Source organism: Geotrypetes seraphini, chromosome 15 (genome assembly GCF_902459505.1).
Source record: "Geotrypetes seraphini chromosome 15, aGeoSer1.1, whole genome shotgun sequence".
Classification (NCBI taxonomy): Eukaryota; Metazoa; Chordata; class Amphibia; order Gymnophiona; family Dermophiidae; genus Geotrypetes; species Geotrypetes seraphini.
Genome location: NC_047098.1, coordinates 70,319,300 through 70,344,985, shown reverse-complemented (window position 1 = coordinate 70,344,985; position 25,686 = coordinate 70,319,300). Strand labels below are relative to the sequence as shown.

At 45.0% G+C, this 25,686-nt stretch overlaps 1 protein-coding gene across 3 annotated transcripts in view; it reads right to left on the bottom strand.

The window, feature by feature from the left end:
* Window positions 1-25,686, bottom strand: part of SGSM2 (small G protein signaling modulator 2) — a 278,910-nt gene that overhangs the window by 212,514 nt on the left and 40,710 nt on the right. For 2 of the 3 annotated variants that reach the window (XM_033921352.1, XM_033921353.1), the window contains exons 6-8: window positions 22,769-22,920; window positions 20,223-20,357; window positions 9,638-9,762 (exon numbers count right to left, since the gene is read on the bottom strand). In XM_033921352.1, the coding sequence (XP_033777243.1) occupies window positions 9,638-9,762; window positions 20,223-20,357; window positions 22,769-22,920 (412 nt within the window). Of the gene's footprint in view, window positions 1-9,637; window positions 9,763-20,222; window positions 20,358-22,756; window positions 22,921-25,686 lie in introns of all 3 variants that reach the window. The other variant, XM_033921351.1, reaches the window with a different exon arrangement.

Here is a 25,686-nt window from a genome sequence, read left to right as displayed (position 1 = left end):
TGAAAATCTGCATTAGAGTAGACACACCCCTGATGGTGTGAACAACATCAGGAACGATCTAGCGAAGATTGAACAATATTGTGTATAATTCTGGAGACTGCACCTTCAAAAAAATATACACAGCATGGAGTCAGTCCAGAGGAAGGCTGCTAAAATGGTCAGTGGTCTTCGTCATAAGGCATATAGTGAAAGACTTAAAGATCTCAATACGTATACTTTGGAGGAAAAGCAGAAGGGAGATATGATAGAGACATTTTAATACCTAAGTAGCATAAATGCACATGAGGCGATCTTTCATCTGAAAGGAAGCTACGGAATGACAGGGCTTTGGATGAAGTTAAAAGGTCAAAGAAAATACATTTTTAACAGAAAGGGTGGTGGATGCATGGAACAGGCTCCTGGTAGAGGAGGTAGAGACAGAGTGTCTGAATTCAAGAAAGTGTGAGAGAGGTACGTGGGATCTTTTAGGGAGAGGAGGAGATAATGGATGCTGTGGATGAGTAGACTGGATGGGCCATTTGGCCTTTATCTGCCATCATATTTCCATGTTTCTAAAAATGACAAAGACTAGGGTACACTCAATGAAGTTACAGGGAAATACTTTTAAAAATAGGAGTAAATATTTTTTCACTCAGAGAATAGCTAAGTTCTGGAATGCATTTCCAGAGAGCAGCTAACAGCTAGTTTTTAAAAAGGTTTAGACAAGTTCCTTAAGGAAAAGTCCATGGAGGGGCATAATCAAAAAAAGCGTATAAGTCCCCTTTTGGCCTAAGTCCCTAAACGTTCAACCCAGAAGCAGGGAAAGTGTCCATAACCAAAACAAACGTCCATGTTTTGATTATGGCCTTCCTCTGCCTAAACGCCCAATCTCCACTACGTCTACAAGTACCTCCACAGCACTTCTACACTTTTTAGCCATAATGAAACAAAAACACGCCTAGGCCACAAACGTCCAACAGAAAGCACAGTTACTTACCGTAACAGGTGTTATCCAGGGACAGCAGGCAGATATTCTTGACTTATGGGTGACGGCACCGACGGAGCCCCGGTACGGACAATTTTAGAGTGATTGCACTCTAAGAACTTGGAAAGTTCTAGTAGGCCGCACCGCGCACGCGCGAGTGCCCTCCTGCCCGACGGAGGCGCGCGGTCCCCAGTTAAGATAAGCCAGCTAAGAAGCCAACCTGGGGAGGTGGGTGGGACGCAAGAATATCTGCCTGCTGTCCCTGGATAACACCTGTTACGGTAAGTAACTGTGCTTTATCCCAGGACAAGCAGGCAGCATATTCTTGACTGATGGGTGACCTCCAAGCTAACAAAAAGAGGGATGGAGGGAAGGTTGGCCATTAGGAAAACAAATTTTGCAAAACAGATTGGCCGAAGTGTCCATCCCGTCTGGAGAATGCATCCAGACAATAGTGAGATGTAAAAGTGTGAACTGAGGACCATGTAGCAGCCTTGCAGATTTCCTCAATAGGCGTGGAACGGAGGAAAGCCACAGATGCTGCCATAGCTCTAACTTTATGGGCAGTGACAGAACCTTCCAGTGTCAGTCCGGACTAAGCATAACAAAATGAAATGCACGCTGCAAGCCAATTTGACAATGTATGTTTAGTAACAGGACGTCCTAATTTATTCGGATCAAAGGACAGAAAGAGTTGGGGAGATGATCTGTGGGGCTTAGTACGGTCTAAATAGTAAGCCAGAGCCCGCTTACAGTCCAAAGTATGCAGAGCCTGTTCTCCAGAATGCGAGTGAGGTTTCGGAAAGAAGACAGGCAGAACAATGGATTGGTTGAGATGGAATTCAGAGACAACCTTAGGGAGAAACTTTGGATGTGTACGCAGAACCACCTTGTCTTGATGGAAGACTGTAAAAGGTGGATCCGCAACTAGTGCATGTAGCTCACTGACCTTCCTGGCAGAGGTAAGAGCAATAAGGAAAAGTACCTTCCAAGTGAGAAACTTGAAAGAAGCGGTAGCCAAAGGTTCAAATGGAGGCTTCATTAAGGCGAAAAGAACTACATTGAGATCCCAGATAACAGGAGGGGCTTTAAGAGGTGGTTTCACATTAAAAAGACCCCGCATGAACCTGGACACCAAGGGATGAGCTGAGAGGAGTTTTCCATGGACTGGCTCATGAAAAGCAGCAATAGCATTGAGGTGGACTCTGATTGAAGTAGACTTGAGGCCAGAGTCAGACAAAGAAAGAAGATAATCCAACAAGGTCTCCACTGCAAGGGAAGTGGGATCATGATGATGAAGAAGACACCAGGAAGAAAAACGTGTCCACTTCTGATGGTAACATTGCAGAGTGGCCGGTTTCCTGGAGGCATCCAGAATGGAACGAACAGGCTGAGACAAAAGAGTATCATGAGAAGTCAGCCCAAGAGAAACCAAGCTGTCAGGTGCAGAGACTGAAGGTTGGGATGCAGAAGGGTCTCCTGATGTTGCGTAAGCAGCGAAGAAAACAATGGAAGAAGAAAAGGCTCCCTGGAACTGAGTTGAAGTAGAAGGGAGAACCAATGTTGCCTGGGCCACCGTGGAGCAATCAGAATCATGGTGGCTCGTTCCCTCTTGAGCTTGAACAAGGTTCTTAACATGAGAGGTAGAGGAGGGAAAGCGTACAGGAACAGATTGGACCAATCGAGGAGAAATGCATCCGCTGCCAGACGGTGAGGAGAGTAGAGTCTGGAGCAAAATAGGGGCAGCTGGTGATTGTGAGGAGCTGTAAAGAGGTCTATCTGAGGAGTGCCCCACTGAGCGAAGATGGACTGCAGAGTTAAAGGATCGAGTGTCCACTCGTAAGGCTGGAGAATTCTGCTGAGCTTGTCCGCCAAGGAATTCTGTTCTCCCTGAATGTAGATAGCTTTCAGGAATAGATGGCGATCTGTGGCCCAAGCCCAAATCTTCTGGGCTTGTTGGCACAAAAGGCGAGAGCCCGTCCCACCCTGCTTGTTGATGTAGTACATCACAACTTGATTGTCTGTGCACAGCAGGAGGACTTGAGGAAAGAGAAGATGTTGGAAGGCCTTGAGGGCATAAAACATTGCTCTGAGTTCCAGGAAATTGATGTGATGCTTCATTTCCTGAGCTGTCCAAAGTCCTTGAGTTTGGAACTCGTTCAAATGAGCCCCCCAGGCATAAGGGGAGGCGTCGGTGGTGATGACAAGTTGATGAGGAGGTAGATGGAACAGAAGACCTCTGGAGAGATTTGAGGATATCAACCACCATTGTAGAGACTGACGAAGAGATGATGTTACAGATATGTGACGTGAGCAAGGATCCATCGCTTGGGACCACTGGGTAGCTAGAGTCCATTGAGGAGTGCGCAGGTGAAGACGTGCAAGTGGTGTGACATGAACTGTGGAGGCCATGTGACCCAAGAGTATCATCATTTGCTTGGCAGAGATAGAACGTTGTGGAAGCACCTGCTGACATAGAGATTGAAGCGTTTGAAGACGGTTGGACGGCAGGAACGCTCTCATGAGGACTGTGTCCAAGACTGCTCCAATGAATTGAAGTCTCTGCGTGGGGATGAGATGAGATTTGGGTAGATTGATCTCGAACCCCAGCAAACGTAGAAATAGGATGGTCTGGTTGGTGGCCTGAAGTACTGTTTGAGATGAATTGGCCTTTATCAACCAATCGTCCAGGTAAGGAAACACCTGAAGGTGGTGGGAACGCAGAAAAGCAGCCACCACAATCAGACATTTGGTGAACACTCTTGGAGAGGAGAAGGGTAGTACCTTGTACTGGTAATGACAACGATTGATCATGAAGCGTAGGTACTGTCTGGAGGCCAGATTGATCGGTATGTGAGTGTATGCTTCTTTGAGATTGAGGGAACATAGCCAGTCGCCTTGATTGAGAAGAGGGTAAAGAGTGGCTAAAGAGAGCATTCTGAATTTCTCTTTGACTAAGCATTTGTTGAGATCGCGAAGATCTAGGATGGGTCTGAGATCTCCTGTTTTTTTGGGGACTAGGAAATAACGGGAGTAGAATCCCTGCCCCTTATGATCTAGAGGAACTTCCTCTATGGCGTTCAGAAGGAGGAGGGATTGAACCTCCTGAAGAAGGAGTGAAACCTGAGGAGTGTTCGAAGCAGACTCTCTTGGCAGACTTTGGGCAGGAAGTGTCTGAAAGTTGAGAGAGTAGCCGTGGCGGATGATGTTGAGGACCCACTGATCTGAGGTGATGGTTTCCCAACGGCTTATGAAAAGAGTAAGGCGTCCTCCTATGGGCTGCGGAAGGTGGGCAGCAGGATGGAGACTGGCTATGTCCTGGAGAACCAAGTCAAAAGGGTTGAGTGGATTTTTGTGAAGGGGGAGGCTTCACTTGTTGTTGCTGCTGTGCTGGTCTAGCAGCTTGTCTCTGTTGTTGTCTCTGACGCCTGGGTTGTTGTGGGGCCTGTGGTAAAGGACGAGCCACAAATCTACGCTGGTAGGCCGACTGCTGGCGAAAAGGCCTGGTAGGTGGGGTCTTCTTTTTTGTTTTGAGAAGAGTATCCCACCTGGTCTCATGAGCTGAGAGCTTTTGTGTAGTGGAGTCCATGGATTCTCCAAACAGCTCATCCCCCAGGCAAGGTGCATTAGCCAGTCGATCCTGATGATTGAAATCAAGTTCTGAAACTCTGAGCCAGGCCAGGCGACGCATGGCCACCGACATAGCCGTGGCCCGAGAGGTCAGCTCAAAGGTGTCATAGATCGATCTGACCATGAACTTACGGAGTTGTAAGAGCGATGAAGAAGTTTGGCGAAAAGCAGATCTTTTACGGTCAGGGAGGTATTTTTCAAAAGATGACAAATTCTGAATGAGATGCTTAAGGTAGAACGAAAAATGAAAAGCATAGTTCCCAGATCTATTAGCCAGCATCGCATTCTGATACAACCGCTTGCCAAACTTATCCATGGCCTTACCTTCTCTGCCAGGAGGGACAGAGGCGTATACACTAGCCCCCGTGGATTTCTTTAAAGTAGATTCCACTAGTAAAGACTCATGGGGGAGTTGCGGTTTGTCAAAGCCAGGAATAGGTATGACCTTATACAAGGAGTCCAGTTTGCGATGAGCTCCTGGAATGGTCAAAGGTGTCTCTAGATTTTTATAGAAAGTCTCTCGCAGACTGGGCAAACAAATGGCAAATGCGCTTCAACGTGGACAAATGCAAGGTCATGCATATAGGGAAAAAGAACCCGTTGTTCAGCTACAAATTGGGGGGGTATTGTTGGGAGACAGCAGACTCGAGAGAGACTTGGGTGTGCTGGTGGATGCATCACTGAAGCCATCTGCACAGTGCGCAGCAGCCTCGAAAAAAGCCAAAGGATGCTGGGCATCATAAAGAAGGGCATAGCAACCAGAACACGGGAAGTCATCATGCCATTGTATCGAGCGATGGTGCGTCCACATCTGGAATACTGCGTTCAGTATTGGTCGCCGCACCTCAAGAAGGACATGGCGGTACTTGAGAGAGTCCAAAGGAGAGCAACGAAAATGGTAAGAGGGCTGGAACACTGCTCATACGCCGAGAGGCTGGATAGGCTGGGGCTCTTCTCTCTGGAGAAAAGGAGGCTCAGGGGAGATATGATAGAGACCTTCAAGATCATGAGGGGCATAGAGAGGGTGGATAGGGACAGATTCTTCAGACTGAAGGGGACAGCAAATATGAGGGGGCATTCTGAGAAACTGAAGGGAGACAGGTTCAAAACAAATGCAAGGAAGTTTTTTTTCACCCAAAGGGTCATGGACACTTGGAATGCGCTACCGGAGGAAGTGATCAGGCAGAGTACGGTACAAGGATTCAAACAGGGATTGGATGGATTCCTGAGGGATAAAGGGATCGTGGGATACTGAGGGAGGAGCTGGGATGTAACACAAGTATAGGAAGTTAACCAGGTAATAAGTATTAACCAACCTGGTCGTGCATGTGCAAGACCGGAGGGCTAGGACTTCGATAGGAAGGCAGGACTTAAATGGGAAACCAAGGTGGCAAGGGAGCCCCTTCTGATGATTCAGACAAGTCTTGACCTGTTTTGGGCCGCCGCGGGAGCGGACTGCTGGGCAGGATCAACCTGTGGTCTGACCCGGCAGAGGCACTGCTTATGTTCTTATGTTCTTATCATGGAGAGGCAATTTCAAGAATTCCCTTGGAGGCTGGTCAAAGTCCAGTGCATCGAGAAATGCCTTGGATTTTTTGGATTCAGCCTCCAAGGGAATAGAGAGAAAGTCGCACATTTCTTTGAGAAAAGAGGTAAAAGAAGATGCATCAGGTTTAGAGGACGGATCTAATACAGAAGGGTCCTCGTCCCCTGACGAACATTCTCCCTCAGAGAGAAGCGGCTCCTCTGAATCACCCCACAGATCAGGGTCCCTCACCTGAAAACTACGGTCCCGAGACTCCGGTGTGGAGGGTTCTAGGTGTCGAGTTTTGTGAATCGACTTACCAGACCTCTGTGAAACGGTACCGGGAGATGTTATCGGGCGTGCCGGTGCCGAGGTTTGCACCGCCTGGTGTAAAGACCTCGGTTCCGGCGCTAAAACTGGCATGGATACCGAGGAAGCTGTTTGTACCGGTACCGACAAAGTGGATGCCGATAAAAGAGGCTGCTCCACTGCCAGTACCAGTAGCTCAGACCGGACCGGGACTGGAAGGCTCGGTGTCAGAAGAGCAGGCAGGAGCTGCTGCAATTGCTCTTTAAGCTGAACTTGCAGGACGGCGGCAATTCGCTCGTCCAGCGAAGGCACCAGTACCGCTTTTTTCTTCTGCAGTACCTTTGGTGCCGCTCTACACTACGAAGAGGAACCCGAGGTCGAAGGGCTAACCTCAATCGGAGCGGAGCGCTTCCGTGGGCGCCTCGAGGTCGGCAGGATTGGGCTCGCTGCCACTGAGACCGGAGAGCGCTCCAGCGGGGAAGGCTTCTTAGCCGGCTTACCTGAGGAATGTGACGCCGGCGCGGTATCGCGTGGTGTCGATGAAGTAGGTGCAGATTGCATCGGGGCCGAAGTCGGAGTCGGTGCCGCCAAATCCGACATCTCGGTACCAATCAATAACTGCTGTTGAGAGACCATTAATTGAGTATTATAATAAATAAATAATTATATTTATCCCCATTAAATATATGTAGGGGGGAGGAGGGATGGGTGGGTTTTATGACATTATGAGGGGTAATATATGGAAAGGGAGGGAGGGGAGATAGTTTATGATATAAAATGAATGTAGAGTTTCAAGTGAAGAATGTATAGTATGACTTGAATTATTGTACACTTGTTTGCATAATGTAAAAACGAATAAAGATATTAAAAAAAAAAAAAAAAAAACTGCTGTTGAATTTGGCGGTTTTTAAGAGTTCTCTTTTTCAGAGTGGCACAGCGGGTGCAGGAGGACGCCTGATGGTCAGGACCGAGGCACTGTAAGCACCAGTTGTGTGGGTCGGTGAGAGAAATAGGCCTCGCGCACCGCTGGCACTTCTTAAAACCGGGTTGGGGGGGCATGAACGTAAAAACGGCTTCTGCCAAATCGAAGGCCGAGGCCTTGATGGTGGCAGCAGGCCCCGCCGGGGCGAACCCAAAAAAATGAGAAAAAAAGAAAAGAAAATTCTTCTCTTTTTTTTTTAAAGAAAATAAGTAAAGAAGGGAATAAAATACCGAAAAAGTTTACGCGAGCGGGAAGGCGTTAGAGAAAAAAATTTTCAACAGCCGTTGAAAGTGCGTCTTCTTAGCTCCGCGGAAACTAAGAAACTGGGGACCGCGCGCCTCTGTCGGGCGGGAAGGCACTCACGCGTGCGCGGTGCGGCCTGCTAGAACTTTCCAAGTTCTTAGAGTGCAATCACTCTAAAATTGTCCGTACCGGGGCTCCGTCGGTGCCGTCACCCATCAGTCAAGAATATGCTGCCTGCTTGTCCTGGGATAAAGGCTTTTAGGCGAAGGAGGAGCCAGTCCTTTGCCTAAAAGCTGGATTCTGTAACCGGTGCCTGTCAAAAACAACACCGGTTACAGAATCCCCCCCCCCAACAATCCAGGCAGGAGGGTTCCCAAGCCCTCCTGCCATGTCAAACCGCGACCCCCCCCCTCCCGACAACATCAGGGCAAGAGGGAGATCAAGCCCTCTTGCCCCAGCCAACCGCGGCACCCCCGACACGATCGGGGCAAGAGGGAGCTCAAGCCCTCTTGCCCCCCGACTCCCCGACATGATCGGGGCAAGAGGGAGCCCAAGCCCTCTTGCCCCGCCGACTCCCCAACTCCCCGACAATATCGGTAGAAGAGTGATGGCATCGCGGTAGGGGAGATGAGGCATCTCTCCTGCCGCGATGGTTAGGTTGCCGGGCCGCTGAACTGATGGCGCCAGCGGCCATCAGCTCAGCGGCCCGTTTTTCGGCACTTAGACCTGGTTTTATTTCGTCTAAGTGAAAAAGGTCTAAGTGCCGACTAGGTAACCTGTTAATGTTTTAGTTATACCTGTTGTACAGCTAGGTGTAAGTCAGCCCACCTCCCGCCCACTGCCTGCCCTTTCCCCTCCTCTAAACACACCTCTTTTCTCTCTGTGCGTTTAGAGGCAGGGGAAAGGCCTAAGTTGGTTTTAGATACGTCTAAAAACCAGCTTTGGTTATGGATACTTGGACGATCAGGCTTTTTGATCGTCCAAGTAGCCATTTAGGACACTTTTTAGACGTTTGGTTTTTTTTATTATTACCCCCATAGTCTTCTATTGAGACAGACATGGGGGAAGCCACTGCTTGCTCTGGATTGGTAGCATGAAATGTTGCTACTATTTGGGTTTTTGCCAGTTTCTTGGGCTAGATCAGGGATCTCAAAGTCCCTCCTTGAGGGCCGCAATCCAGTCAGGTTTTCAGGATTTCCCCAATGAATTATGCATTGAAAGCAGTGCATGCACATAGATCTCATGCATATTCATTGGGGAAATCCTGAAAACCCGACTGGATTGTGGCCCTCAAGGAAGGACTTTGAGATCCCTGGGCTAGATGGACCATTGGTCTGACCCAGTATGTTCTTATGTTAAAAAGCAACAGATATATAAGCTGATGAATAGTTAGGTAAAGTTATGAACATAGCTTAATCCAGATAAGTCACCCCTCACAAATTCTTTTGTATACCAACCTCTACATTTTTATTTTACAAAAATAAAGGTAATGTCCTTGTGCATTTTTTTCTTAGCCACCATGGTAATATGGTTTCATTAAAAGTGAATAAAGAAAAATAATGTTGGGAGGGAGGGGGGGTTAGGGGTTTATATATATATACAATTGTTATTTGACTTGATGGATTTTTCAAGCGTTGTTTCTGAGACTATGTATGGTTCTTTTTTCTTGTACACTTGTTGAACGATTAAAAAGGAATAAAGAATTAAAAAAAAAAAAAAAAAAGTGATGGGAGAGCAAAATGTAACTGATTTTTATCATGCACAATCTGCAATAAACCCAAACTCTAAGGGGTCCTTTTATTAAAGTGTGCTAAATGATTAAAAATTAGCGTGCACTAAATGCTAAGATGCCCATAGGAAGATAATGGATGTCTTAGCATTTAGTGCGTGCTAATCTTTAGCATGTGTTAAATCAGATAGCGCACCTTAATAAAAGGACCCTTAAGGTAGGTGCCTGTGATCAAGGATTTGACCACCGTATTACCTTTTCTCCAGCTCAGAGTCTCCAAGTGTTCCATTCATGAGCTGGTTTGGAGTCCATTTTAATGTCAAGCTCTCTGCAGACTGGTGGAGAGAGAGATAACCAGGCAGGGACTCCATGCCTTCTTTCTACAAAGAACAAACACAAGCAGTAATTACAATTGGATAATGACTGGTTATGATAAGGAGAAATTAGGTTCTTACCTGCTAATTTTCTTTCTGTTAGCCTATAGACTGGTAGTCCTTACGAATGGGTTATATACCTCACTGCTACAAGCAGGTGGAGACTGAGAACAAACTTGTATATCAGGACAGACTCCCCCATAGCAATTCAGTCTGCTGAATAGCCAAGCAGAACATAGGAAAGACTTCAACTGAACACAGTAAAACACAATCTGAACAGGAGTGTAAAAACAACAAACACTGGTAAACAACTTGGAACATGTGTAGAACTAAACCCTGGTTTAGAAAATATCCCCACAGCTCACCAGCTAATAAGCCAGTTGAGCCATAGCCGCTGTTCTTAATTCTCCCCGGAATTAATTGATAAATTTGGTAAATTTTCAGGTTATAAAATTAATTGGAATAAATCTGAAATTATACCCTTGAATGTTCATTGTGTAAAAGGATTATTTGATACTTTTCCATTCATATGGAAAGAAGAAGGATTTAAATATCTTGGCATTCAAGTTAAAAATACAATTGAAGATACTGTAAAAGAGAATGAAAAATATGTTTTAAAAAAAGTTACGGAGTTATGTGAGCAATGGAACCCATTACATATTTCTTGGTGGGGAAGAGTTCAAACTATTAAAATGATGATGTTACCTGTAGTTTGCTACCAAATGAGTATGATACCTATTTATTTTCAGGGGTCCTTTTATAAAAAGCTTAATAGCATTTTAACAAAATTTCTTTGGCTTGGTAAAACACCTAGAATAGCTTTAGTAACTTTGCAAAAATCAATTAAGGAGGGAGGGGTAAATTTTCCAAATTTCTATAGGTACCATCAAGCCTATATTCTACGTCAGGGTATGTATTGGATCCTCCCAGAACTTATGGATAATGCACCGGATTGGTTATATTTAGAATGGCGCCTTATGTTTCCCCTAAATTTAGTTCATCTGCCAAGTATTAACATACCTAGAAGATACAGAGAAAATAAAATATTAATAGATACTTGGAAAACGTTGAGGTTTATTGATAAATTAACACCTATCCCAATAAACAAGTCAACTAATCAATCTATATGGATAAACTCCAAGATCAAAATTGGCGGAGCTCAAATCCTTTGGAAGAACTGGATTATTGCAGGCATTAGATCTTTGGATGATATTATTTCAGAAGGCAAACTGCTGGATTTTCCACAATTGCAACATAGATTTGGTCTTAATAAAACACAAAGTTTTAAATGGTTGCAATTGAAGCAGGCCATTCAGGTTGGGTTCCCTGAATGGAAAACATTGAATAATCAATATAGTTTAAAGTTCTTATGTTTTCAAGCAGACTTCCTAGGACATCAAGCCGCATTGTGGTATAAATTAATATCTGGATATTTAAATAAAAAACCAAAAAATGGTCTAAGAGATATTTGGAGCATTGAGATTGGACATCAAATTAATGCATCTCAATGGCCACTAATTTGGTCTTGGAGAATGGGATGTACAGTGTCAGCATCTATGAGACAAACTTGGTTCTTTTTATTACATAGAGCTTTTTGGACCCCTACTCGTTTACAAAAACTAGACAGTTCTAAGTCTAGTAAATGCTGGCACTGTAATCTAGAACCAGGGACATTAGATCATTTATTGTATCATTGTCCCTATATTAAAACTTTTTGGAATTCAATTTGGCCACAAATTAATAAATTGATGGAAAATCATATTGCAATATCATATGATACAATATTATTTGGAATGATGATGAGAAAAAAAAGTCAAATTTCACCAGAAAATAACAAGCTTTTATTAATTATGACAGGGGTTGCCATTCAACATATAACCAATAACTGGAAGAATTATAACAACCTAAATTATACATTTTGGTGGAATACAATATGTCATATATTTAAAATGGAAAGAACAATAGCAATACAAAGAGGGACATATACTAAATTTATAAAAATATGGGGGCCATTGACAAAATACTGCAATGAATAAATAGTAGGATTTTTCTTCTTCTTTTCTTCTTTTAAATATCTTTTCTTATGACACACATAGAGGGGGGTAATGAAAATAATTTCTACATAATATGTTATAATATATTATACAATATGTAATGTATGAATGAAAAGTAATAGAAGGGTGGGGGGAGGGAGAGGGGATAAAAATATATTTAGAACATAATGTATTAGATATAAAAGTGTTATTGTATATTCATCAATTGTATTTAACATGTTGTACACTTTCTGTAAAATTTGAAAATAAAAAAAATATTAAAAAAAAAAAAAATTCTCCCCGGCCCTAGAAAAATTCTAGAACCCGCAGGAAAAACAAAATCTGCACACAAGCAAAACAAAAACCTGCAATCAATGCACAAAGACAGACAGGGTGGGGGGACTATTCCAATCTACAGGCTAACAGAAAGAAATTAGCAGGTAAGAACCTAATTTTTCCTTCTGTAGCGCCTGTAGACTGGTACAGTTCTTATGAATGGGTCGTAAAAAAAACAGTACCCATCAAGGGTGGGACCATCAAAGGGCTGGCACCAGAACACATTCACCGAATACCGCGTCCCAATGCGCTTGAACATCTACATGGTAGTGCCTTACAAAGGAATGCAGAGAAGATCAAACTGCAGTCTTGCAAATATCCACTGGAGGCACTAGAGAAGACTCAGCCCAAGAAGCTGCCTGACACCAAGTGGAATGAGCCTTAAGAAATTTGGAACAGACTTTTTCTTCAGAAGATAAGCAGAAGCAACAGTCTCCTTGATCCAATGTGCAATAGTAGCCTTAGAAGCACCATCCGTCTTACGAAGACCCTGTATCCCATTCCTGAAGGGGATAGGGACACTCTGAAGTCGCTGGTGGTGGACATGGTGGTCTTGGCTATCTCTAAGCAGCATACCGTGCCTGATGAGGGCGGTGCAGCTTTGAAGGAGCTGGAGGAGCGTGTTGGAGTCCCTCCTTAAACAGAATTTTGATGTGACAGCTCTGGCGGTCCAGGCGGTGATGTGTGGCGGGCTGGTGGCTCGGGCATGTTTTCGCTTGAGAGTAAATCTGAGGATTGGAAATTGCTAAAGCGCAAAGATTGAATTTGGTGCTTCTTATCTTTCAGATGCCATGTATGATCTCTTGCGAGCTTCTGCCAAGTCGTTGGCTTTTGCAGTGGCAACTCGCTGTACCTTGTGGCTTTGCGCTTGGTCGGCGGATTCGGCGTCCTAAGCTAAGTTGACTAAGTTTCCCTTTAAAGGATCTTTCTTGTTTGGTGAGGACCTGGACAAGTTGGTTCAGACTTTCACTGATTCTAAAGTACCTCGTTTGCCTGAGGATAGGCCTAGGCTGCTGGCTCGAGGTGGTGCTGGGTGTGGGTGTGATTTCTGCCGCTTCCACCCTGGTCGAGGGGCTGCCTCTTTTCAGTCTCCTGGGCTTTCTAGAGGCAGGTTCTTCCAACGCATGCAGTCCTTTCGTGGGACCCGCTGTGTCCACTGCCGCCCGTCCTGCCCAATGACTCCTTGCCGGCGCTTGTCTTGGTTCCAGTGGGCGCCCGGCTGTGGGATTTTTATCCAAAATGGTTAGACATTACGTCTGAATGGTGGGTTCTGGAGGTGATATGGGACAGCTATGCTCTGGAGTTTGCCCGTTCCTTGCCAGATCATTTTCTCGCTTCTCTCTCGCAGGTAGCGTGGAAGCAGCAGGCCTTTCGCCAGACCCTTCAAAGATTGTTGAATCTTCATGCGCTGGTTCCAGTTCCCCCGCAGGAGTCGGGCACATGTTGGTACTCTATTTACTTTGTGGTGCCAAAGAAAGAAGGGACCTTTCGGCCCATCCTCGATTTGAAAGGGGTCAGCAGGGCACTTCATGTGCCTTCTTTCCGCATGGAAACTGCGGTCTATGATTCTGGCTGTTCAGCCGGGGGAGTTTCTGAGCTCTCTAGCTCTGACGAAGGCCTACTTGCACATTCCTATTCAGGGCTCCCATCAACGCTTCCTGCGCTTGCGATCTTGGGGCAACACTATCAGTTCTGTGCACTTTCCTTTGGTCTGGCCATGGTTCCTTGGACATTCGCCATAGTGATGGTTGTCGTGGCGGCGTTGCAAAAAGAGGGCATTCTAGTTCATCCCTACCTGGATGACTGATTCGAGCGAAGTCGTTCCAAGAGAGCACCTGGGTCACGGTTCGGGTGGTGGAGTTTCTGCATTTGTTGAGATGGGTAGTCAACCTGTCCAAGAGCTGGTTATCTCTATCTCAGTGCCTGGAGTATCTAGGAGTGCCGTTTGACACCTCCTTGGGGAAGGTCTTCCTTTAAAACCAGCCGCACCAACAGCGTGTGGCCTTTTTCGCCGGTCCCCCGACCGAGGAGAGGAGCGTGGGAGCCCTGCTCCGCCCCCCTCCCGATCCAGCAGGACACACCAGCCTTTAAAACCAGCCGCACCAGCAGCGTGTGGCCTTTTTCGCCGGTCCCCCGCACCGAGGAGAGGAGCGTGGGAGCCCTGCTCTGCCCCCTCCCGATCCAGCAGGAGACACCAGCCTTTAAAACCAGCCGCACCAACAGCGTGTGGCCTTTTTCGCCGGTCCCCCGCACCGAGGAGAGGAGCGTGGGAGCCCTGCTCTGCCCCCTCCCGATCCAGCAGGAGACACCAGCCTTTAAAACCAGCCGCACCAACAGCGTGTGGCCTTTTTCGCCGGCCCCCCGCACCGAGGAGAGGAGCGTGGGAGCCCTGCTCCGCCCCCCTCCCAATCCAGCAGGAGACACCAGCCTTTAAAACCAGCCACACCAGCAGCGTGTAGCCTTTTTCGCCGGTCCCCCGCACCGAGGAGAGGAGCGTGGGAGCCCTGCTCCGCCCCCCTCCCAATCCAGCAGGAGACACCAGCCTTTAAAACCAGCCGCACCAACGGCATGCAGCCGTTCGCCTTTGCGAAGTGCCTGTGCGAGGCGCCTGTGCGGAAGCGCCGTCTTTTCAATCAGGTCACCATACCCTCAACACTTAAACCCTCAGTGACAGTGGCCACTACCTGCAGCTGGGCCACCACACCAGACCGGTGCTGACTCAAACCGGTCACCTTCAGCGGAAAATCTGAACCTCCAATCCATGGATTTGGCCCACCTCCACGACAATTCCAGACCTCAGTGTCCGGACTAGACACAGTCCAGGCACCCTACACCGCAGATCCAGACCCAGCTGACCAATCAGATAAGTATCCCTATATTTCACAAATAATCTATGTAGTCTTCCAACTCACAAGCAAGGCATTGCCAGATAACTACCGTACAGCCGGACAAGCAATGCACAGCCTGACAAGGCCTACATAACCTGACTAGTATTGTATAGCCGGTCAATTACTGTATAACCAGAACCTGTATAACCTGTACAACCTGAACCTGTCTAACAGCACGTCAAGTCTTGCATAGCTAGACAGACCTGTTAGCCAGACAGACCTATGTGGCTATCAAGCCAGGTATTTCCAGACAAGAACTGGGTTTTTTTCCTGTCACCCTCCCACTCCCTAATCTCACCCTCCTCCCCCTATATCCCCCCTCACCCCATATCCTCCCTCACCCCCTGACCTCCTCCTCATAATCAAGATAACCCCCTCTAAAGATCGGAGCCATGGCTCTACCAATCTCCCATCAATGCGCACTGTTGCTCCTACTATACCTCATCTGCATCAGAATTTGTACAGCCAACCCTCGATACCCATCACCAATACCAATTCACTACACCTCACACCGTGAGGCTAAGCCCAAGTTCCCACCATTCCTACCATACAAACCACACGACCACCCAAAGCTAGATCCACTTCCAACCACAACTCTACCGTCCCCCCCACACTCCTTCCAAGCCCCGCACTATAAAACAGCGGTCACTAAAAAAACTAGCCTACTCCCACTACCTTCCAAACGAAGTCACCACCCATCAGAACCTACGAGGCTACTACCTAAACATAAGATCGATGAGGAACAAATCCATCTTGATCAAGGATTGGCTGAACGAAATTAACCCGGACTTTCTGCTACTCACAGAAACTTGGCTACTATCAGATAGCGACATCATTATCAAAGATCGAGGCAAGCAGCATGTCTGATTTTAAGAGGAAATGGGATCGTCACGTGGGATCTCTGCACAGAGTTAAATAGGGGAGGGTCATTGGGGTGGACAGACTAGATGGGCCGCGGCCCTTATCTGCCGTCTTTTTCTATGTTTCTATGTTTATATTCCCTGTATATTCCTTGCATATTCCTTGTATATTCCTTGTATCATACTCCTTGTATACTCCTTGTATATTCCTACTGATGATATTTTATGTCGACTTCATTGACCTGAACTCTCCAAAAAAAAAAATTTGTTAAACTCCTGTTAACTTCAACGACATGTACATTCCAAAAAAATTGTAAATTCCAATGTTATTTTCGTGTGTAATCTTATTAACTGCTGTGAACCGCCTAGAACTCTCTGGGTATGGCGGTATACAAAATAAAGTTATTATTATTATTTAATTCTTAGTTTATGCTAAGAAACAAACAAAAAAAGCAATTTTCTAATTTGGATCAAGAAATTAAGGTTTTAGAATCCAAGTTGATTGAAAAATGGGAACATTCAACATTACAAGCTCTCTTAAAAATTAAATGTAAGTACAATGAGATTTCTTCTAAAATGGTGAGAAATTATATTTTTTCTCAACAAGCTCTGTATTTTGGAAGCTCAAATAAGGCGGGAAGATTATTGGCAAATTATCTTAAAGCAAAGAAAAGGAAAACAAAAATAAATGTAATTAAAGATGAAAAAGGTGATACATATTCCCAATTGAACTGCCAGTTGGCCAGCTCCCTTGCCAGAGTTATTTTTGCAGTTTAAAGGTGCCACGGCGGCTCCTCTAACGATCCCCGCCTGCATTAGAAGTGTTTTCTGAAGCAGGTGTTGCTAGTGACAGGAGCCGCCGCGGCACCTTTAAACTGAAAAAATAACTCTGGCAAGGGAGCTGGCCAACTGGCAGTTCAATTGGGAGCTTCGGTCTGGTCTTGTCTGCTTCCTGCTCGCCTTGCCGTATTTTTTTTTTAGTTGACAGACATGGCGGTGGCTCATCTCATGATCCCCACCTGCGTCGGAAGTCCGAAGGAGCAGCAGGGAGCAGGCCAGACGGAAAAACGGAACCCTAAGCAGCGCATGCGCACTCCTATCTGCGGGACGCTACAGCTCACGGAAAACGGATGCACACGATGGGAGTGCGCATGCGCGGCCTAGCGTTTTATTATATTAGATAGTAGATGATGGCAGATAAAGACCCAAATGGTCCATCCAGTCTGCCCAACCTGATTCAATTTAAATTTTTTTTTTTCTTCTTAGCTGTTTCTGGGCAAGAATCCAAAGCTTTGCCCGGTACTGTGCTTAGATTCCATCTACTGAAGTCTTCATCAAAGATCACTCCAGCCCATCTAAACCATCCCAGCCATCAAAGCCCTCCCTAGCCCATCCTCAACCAAATGGCCATATATGGACACAGACTGTACAAGTCTGCCCAGTACTGTCCTTAGTTATTCAATATTTACTATTATTTTCTGATGCTAGATCCTGTGTTCAAAAAATGGGATAAACATGTGGGTTCACTTCGAGGAAGTGCTTAGGGGGAGGGTTCTTCGAGTGGGCAGACATGTTGGGCTGATGGCCCTTTATTGCCGTCATATTCTATGTTTTCTATGTTTCTATTCCATGCTTTTTTTAAACTCCATCACCGTTTTACTCTCCACCACCTCCCTCGGGAGCGCTTTCCAGGCATCCACTATCCTCTCCGTAAAGAATAATTTTATTACATTGCTCTTGAGTCTACCTCCCTTCAACCTCAAATTATGTCCAATATTGCCCAATTAATGTTTATAATTATATATGAGCCTCATCACAAAAATATGACGTGCTAATGAAAAACTAAACACAGATTTGAAATCAGCATGAAAAATACTACAAAACCCACCCAACATTAACTCTTTTTTTTTAAATTCTTTATTCGTTTTTAAATTTTCATCAAGTGTACAAGAATCATAATAAACACTATTAATTAGATCACTTGAACATCTTATCATTGTATCTTATAAATATAAATGCAAACCTCCCTTCACCGTCCCTCTAAGCCCATTATTCATTATAAGATCATAAACCCTCCTATTAAACCCTTCCCCTCTTTCATCACTAAGTGGTGTATAAGTAATAGAAAAATGGCATTTAATCATGATAAAAAGATGTTAATGGCTCCCATATTTTTATAAAACTTTTATACTTTCCATTCTGTACCGCCAATGATCTTTCCATTCTATATAAGTGACACAACAAATTCCACCAGAAATTAAAATTAAGTCTACTGTGATCTTTCCAATTATTAGTAATATGTTGGATGGCAACTCCTGTCATGATCAATAAAAGTTTATTGTTACTCGATGATATCTGACTCTTTTTCCTCATGGACATTCCAAATATCACAGTATCATAAGATAATGCTACATGATTTTCCAATAAACAATTTATTTGATCCCAGATTGAGTTCCAAAAGGCTAAGATATGGGGACAATAATACAAAAGATGATCCAAAGTCCCTACATCTATATTACAATGCCAGCATCTATTAGACAAGTAACTATTTAATTTTTGTAATCTAACTGGGGTCCAAAAAGCTCTATGCAACAGAAAAAACCAAGTCTGCCTCATAGACGCTGACATTGTACATCTTATTCTCCAAGATCAAATTTGTGGCCATTGAGATGCTGAAATCTGATGCTTAATCTCAATGTTCCAAATATCCCTAAGACCATTTTTAGGCTTTTTTTTAACCACTGCGCGGCCTGGTGACCCAGAAAGTCCGCCTGAAAACATAAGAATTCCATACTGTACTGAGTATTAAGAGTTTTCCATTCAGGGAACCCTGCCTGAATGGCCTGCTTCAATTGCAACCAACGAAAACATTGTGATTTATGAAGCCCAAATTTATGTTGCAATTGTGTAAATTCAAGCAGTTTACCATTAGAAATATCATTTAAAGTTCGAATTCCTGCAATTATCCAATGCTTCCAGACGATCTTGAATCCGCCAATTTGAATCTTGGAGTTTAGCCATATGGTTTGATTGGTTGATTTGTTAATAGGAATAGCTGTTAAGTTACTTACAAATCGTAAGGTTTTCCAAGTATCCATTAAAATTCTATTTTCTTTATATAATCTGGGCATCTTGATACTGAGAACATGAGAAAGATGTATAGGAAACATGAGTAGCCATTCCAAATATAACCAATCAGGAGTGTACTCAATGAGCTCCGGGAGGACCCAATACATACCTTGACGTAAAATATAGGCCTGATGGTACCTATAAAAATTTGGAAAATTTACCCCACCCTCCTTAATTGGCTTTTGTAAAGATACTAAAGCAATTATAGGAGTTTTACCAAGTCAAATAAATTTAATAATAATCAAATTTAATTTTTTATAGAAAGACCCCTGAAAAAACACAGGTATCATACCCATTTGATAGCAAACCACAGGCAATATCATCATTTTAACAGTTTGAACTCTCCCCCACCAAGATAAATGTAATGGATTCCAATGTTCACATAATTCTGTAACCTTTTTTAATAAAAGTTTTTCATTCTCTTTTACCGTATCATCCACTGTATTTTTAATCCATATTCCTAAATATTTTAATCCATCTTCCTTCCAAACAAAAGAAAATGAATCAAACATACTTTTTAAACAATGTACATTGAGTGGAAGAATTTCAGATTTATTCCAATTTATTTTGTAACCTGAAAATTTTCCATACATTTCAATCAACTCTAACAGGCAAATATTTCTCAAATATAGTAAAATATCATCGGCATAAGCAGAAAACTTATACTCCCAATCATTACAAGGAATACCCTGTATTCCCCTTGCCTGTTGAATAGCTAACAACAAGGGTTCCAAAACTATATCAAAAAGCAAAGGAGATAGTGGACAACCCTGTCTAACTCCCCTATGCAATAGAAAACAATCCGATAAATTATTATTAATATATAATCTTGCCATAGGGGAGCTATACAACATTAACTCTGATGAAAATGATGTGTTGACTTGTGATTTATAAGTTGCCTATGTCAAGTGACATAAACACAATCAATGAACAAATAAAGATATGTAAAAACTAACATGAAAACAAATAATAAACTACAATTATAGAACATGAAAATCTATTCAAAAGCTTCCACTATGGGCTCACAAATGGTACATTCAGATTGTAATCGACACCACTATCAAACACACTAATGACGCCATCCCCCTTCCCTTTGTGATGCCAGTAAGGGCATAGCTTGGCCAAAATCCCTTCTCTGCTTGCCTGAAAGACTGTGTGAGGTTACTGCTGATGGAAAATTCTCAAATTTGAGTCAAACACAGATGGCATGTAATACTCACTGGCTGGACCATCACATTATTCTTCCCATAAAGTAGATGTGTCCTAGAGTTCTGGTGCAGAGACTCCACATACTCTCGTGCTGAGGCAGCAAACATATCATCTGATGCGCTTCCACTGGAATGACATTTCTTAATCTGCAAGAAAGAGACCAAACTTTTTCTAGCACAGACTATGCCTAAAAATGATATGGTACAGGCTACATTTACTTAGTAATGTCATTCATCTTCCTCAATTTTCCCATCCCCTTGGAAGTAGAGAGCTGCAGTGCTCTCTTGTTGTCAGGTAGGTCAGGTGTCAATCTAATATAGCAAAGGGTTTCATATCTATAAATTAGACATGTAAGAGATTTCCAAAACTTGGTATGGGGTGCTCTGCCGTCATTTGCATGGAGGCTGGCTTCTTCTTGTTATGATATATGTAGCCCCTGGCCTTCTATGGTACCCTATGGCTGATTATGTGCACAAGAGACAGGTCGGAAGAACGCTATCAGGTAAAGAATAGAAATACCGTGTTTCCCCGATGGTAAGACAATGTCTTATTTTTTTTGGAAGGCCAAAATATGCTCTAGGGCTTATTTTCGGGGGGATGCCTTATTTACCCTTTCATGTCCCCTCTGTATCTCTATCCTTTCTCTCTCTCTTCTGCTCCCTCACCCACGAGTCCTGCATCTGGCCCTCTCCCTTCTACCTGCACCTGGCAACACCCCCCTGCTCCGCGGCTCTCTTCAGCAACTTGTCAGCAGCGGTGATCAAGACAAGCTATCGACATCGAGGCCTTCCCTCTACGAGTCCCGCCTTTGTGGAAAAAGGAAGTTGAAACAAGCGGGACTCGCAGAGGGTAGGCCCCGACGTCAGAAGCTTGTGTCGATCGCTGCTGCTGAGTTGCCGAAGAGAGCCGCGGAGCAGGGGATGTGGCCGGAAGCAGGTAGAAGGGAGAGGGAGATAGGAAGGCTGTAGATCTCCGGAGCATGACACCGACCCCGGCCAGGATGATTTCTTTTTCAGGCGTGCATCTTACAAGTCCGGCGTCGCGGCGGGAAATAGCCATGCTGAGCAGTGAGCTCAGCACTACACAGATGAAAGCCTTGCTTGCTGATTGGTCCGGCGGCACGGCCACCGGACCAATCAGCAAGCAAGGCTTTCATCTGTGTACGTGCTGAGCTCACTCAGCATGGCTATTTCCCGCCGCGACGCCGGACTTGTAAGATGCACGCCTGCGTGACACACTACCGGAGCCACGGCAAAGGTGGAAAAGAGTCGCATGCGGCTCTGGAGCCGCGGGTTGCCGACCCCCGCGGTAGACGGAGGGACCACACGGAGTCACCCACCGTACCACCCGATTCGGGTAAGCGCAGGTATCGGTGGGTGGCTTATTTGCGGGGGGGGTGCCTTATTTTACAATTTTTTCTAAAAAGGGGGGGCTGTCTTATTTGATGGCCCTGCCTTATCATCGGGGAAACACGGTAGGAGAAAGGAAATCCTCCCCCTGAAAATAATGCCTCTGCTGTAAAAGCAGGGGTGGAGGATTTTTCAGATGGTCACTGCAGTATCTTTTGTTGCTAGCACAGACAGGAGCAGTAGGAAGCCTTTTTCCTATAGGGGAAGGGGGGAGGAAGGTTATAAAAGACAGTATAAGAGGAAGTTCCTGGCTTTTTGTTGTTCTTTTCTCCCACCAAAGCCCAAGATCAAGGGAGACTCCCAGAGATATTTGAGAGGGAATTGACAAAGACTATGTCCGTACTCCCAGATTCTTTAACCGGCATCGAAGTCAGCGGCTGCCTTAAAAGTGTCCAAACATGTGGCAATCAAGTGACGACACCTATTAGAAAATCATAGCAGGGGCATCCCCGATCAGCTGAGCCAGCAGGACTCCCTGAAATCGCAGTTTCGGAGATTCCTGCCAGCTCAGCTGATTGGGGATTCCCCTACCACTTTCAGCTGAACCGGCAAGGAGATCCCCATTTCCTCTCTCCTTCCCTCCTACCCACTGATCCCTCCCAAACCCTCTTGAAAGAGAGCCTCCTCCACCACGCCCAACAACTCACACACCCCTGACACCCCTCCATACCAATCCCCATAGCCTGCCTCCTGACATCCCACTCCCCATACCTGCCAAAAGGGCCACCTCTTCAAAATGGTGGCCCTTCTCCTTCCCAGGGCATCTTGGGATGCACTGGGAGGGGCCTAAAGCCCTAATCCAATCAGGGCCGCATTGGAAAGGGACTAAAGTGGCCCTGATTGGCTTAGAGCCATTCTGAAGAGGCATTCAGAGGGCTAAAGCGCCTAAATAGGCATGATTCCGGCACCTTTTATTTAGGCACCAGTAGGCACTTTATTCTTACTGTTTTTTGCCATTTTAAATGGCGTTTCTCAATTAACTTAGGCGCCTAAGATTCAGCACCATTTATAGAACTCTACCCTCCCCTCTATTATGGTAAACTGCAATGATGGTTAGATTTTGATTGCACAATGATATATCAAATATAAATAAATGACAAATAAAAATAACATGCTCGAAATAAAATTATCCTCACAGTGATACCCACTCCTAGTGCAGGGCGCTTGGAAGGCGAGTCCTGCCCCTGTCGACTGTGTGTCCCATGGATCCTATGCCTCTGAACAAGCTCATCCGCGGTAGGATCAGTCCAGTAGTGATCTGCCGTCTTCAATTTTGTATATTCTAATGCACAAGGGCCAACTGTGTAACATGAATGAAAGTCAAGTCTCAGAGTTTGTATGAGACAAGAGAGAAAATAAACCAACAAGATTACAGAATGCATATAAAATAACTAGCCTGACTTTTCGATCTCTCTTCCTCTTTTGATATTAAAAATTTAGATCTTCCCTCTCTTACATAATTGACTCCTCTTTCTCTAGTTCTGGAATAAAAAGTTCACACCAGAACCCTGCTGTTTACACTAATTCTTCCTGAAAACCATTTACATTGTGACATCTACAAGAAATTCTGAGCTGAGTCCATGCAGCAGTACTCGGACAGAAATTTTTCATGATGTAAAGGGCTAGTTAGGGAAGATTTTTAAATAATATGAGATACTTTTTTTGTCTGGAATGGCAGCCAGCAAAATGAAAAAGAGGGATATTTATAACTGTGGCTTTAAGAAGCTATTTTCATAAAGCAATTTTCACACATTATCCGGCCACATGTATGTGTAAATGGCCTGTTACACAATTCCTGTAGCATATTTCGCCTGCAGATATGCACAAGGGCAGAATTTGGGTAGAGCAGAGGCAGATTTTCACATGTGTATATGTTGGGGTCAATATGTGGTTTAAACAGATGGGAGAGGCCGCTGTCCACTTAAACCACGCTGAGCTGGCCATCTGCTGATATTTTGTGTGGAATCTGCACCAAGATGACCTAGGGTCCTATCACATTAACTCAGAAATTTGTTGGTAAATCAGTGTAAGATCACAGGAGTGGGGTTCCAAGAAGTGTCATATACATATACTGTATACCAATCTTCAGAGAAGACAATTGGAGTGAAGCTTTTTCAAAACAAAGCAATCATTATTCATAAATGCATCAGATGGAAGAAGGCTTGGCACAGCTGTGTTTCAGCTATGTAGCGTGTAATTCTACAGTCCATCTTCGCTCAGTGGGGCACTCCTCAGATAGACCTCTTTGCAGCTCCTCACAACCACCAGCTGCCCCTATTCTGCTCCAGACTCTACTCTCCTCACCGTCTGGCAGCGGACGCTTTTCTTCTGGATTGGTCCAATCTGTTCCTGTATGCTTTCCCTCCTCTGCCGCTCATGTTACGAACATTGTTCAAGCTCAAGAGGGAACGAGCCACCATGATTCTGATTGCTCCACGGTGGCCCAGGCAACATTGGTTCTCCCTTCTACTTCAACTCAGTTCCAGAGAACCCTTTCTGCTTCCACTATTTCCTTCTCTGCTTACGCAACATCAAGAGACCCTTCTGCATCCCAACCTCCAGTCTCTACACCTGACAGCTTGGTATCTCTCGGGCTGACTTCTCATGATTCTCTTCTGTCTCAGCCCGTTCGTTCTATTCTGGATGCTTCCAGGAAACCAGCCACTCTGCAATGTTATCATCAGAAGTGGACACGGTTTTCTTCTTGGTGTCTTCTTCATCATCATGATCCCACGTCCCTTGCAGTGGAGACTTTGTTGGATTATCTACTTTCTTTGTCTGACTCTGGCCTCAAATCTACATCCATCAGAGTCCATCTTAGTGCTATCGCTGCTTTTCATGAGCCAGTCCATGGAAAACTCCTTTCAGCTCATCCCCTAGTCGCCAGATTCATGCGAGGTCTTTTCAATGTAAAACCACCTCTTAAAGCACCTCCTATAATCTGGGATCTTAATGTGGTTCTCTCCACTTTAATGAAGCCTCCATTTGAACCTTTGGCTACTGCCACTTTCAAGTTTCTCACTTGGAAGGTACTTTTCCTTATTGCGCTCACCTCTGCCAGGAGGGTCAGTGAGCTTCATGCACTAGTTTCTGACCCACCTTTCACAGTCTTTCATCACGATAAGGTAGTTCTACGTACACATCCAAAGTTTCTTCCTAAGGTTGTCTCTGAATTCCATCTCAACCAATCTATTGTACTACCTGTTTTCTTTCCGAAACCTCACTCCCATTCTGGAGAACAGGCTCTACATACTTTGGACTGTAAGAGGGCTCTAGCTTACTATCTAGAGCGTACAAAACCCCACAGATCAGTTCCCCAACTCTTTCTGTCCTTTGATTCGAATAAATTGGGACGTCCTGTCTCTAAACGTACGTTGTCAAATTGGCTTGCAGCGTGCATTTCATTCTGTTATGCTCAGACCGGTCTGACACTGGAAGGTTCTGTCACGGCCCATAGAGTTAGAGCTATGGCAGCATCTGTAGCTTTCCTCCGTTCCACTCCTATTGAGGAAATCTGCAAGGCTGCCACTTGGTCCTCAGTTCATACTTTTACATCTCATTATTGTCTGGATGCATTCTCCAGACGGGATGGACATTTCGGCCAATCTGTTTTGCAAAATTTATTTTCCTAATGGCCAACCTTCCCTCCATCCCTCTTTGTTAGCTTGGCGGTCACCCATCAGTCAAGAATATGCTGCCTGCTTGTCCTGGGATAAAGCACAGTTACTTACCGTAACAGGTGTTATCCAGGGACAGCAGGCAGATATTCTTGCATCCCACCCACCTCCCCGGGTTGGCTTCTTAGCTGGCTTATCCTAACTGGGGACCGCGCGCCTCTGTCGGGCGGGAGGGCACTCGCGCGTGCGGCTTACTAGAACTTTCCAAGTTCTTAGAGTGCAATCACTCTAAAATTGTCCGTACCGGGGCTCCGTCGGTGCCGTCACCCATCAGTCAAGAATATCTGCCTGCTGTCCCTGGATAACACCTGTTACGGTAAGTAACTGTGCTTTACTTGAGACCAGATTGAATTCCAAAATATCTTAATATAGGGACAGTAATAAAGTAG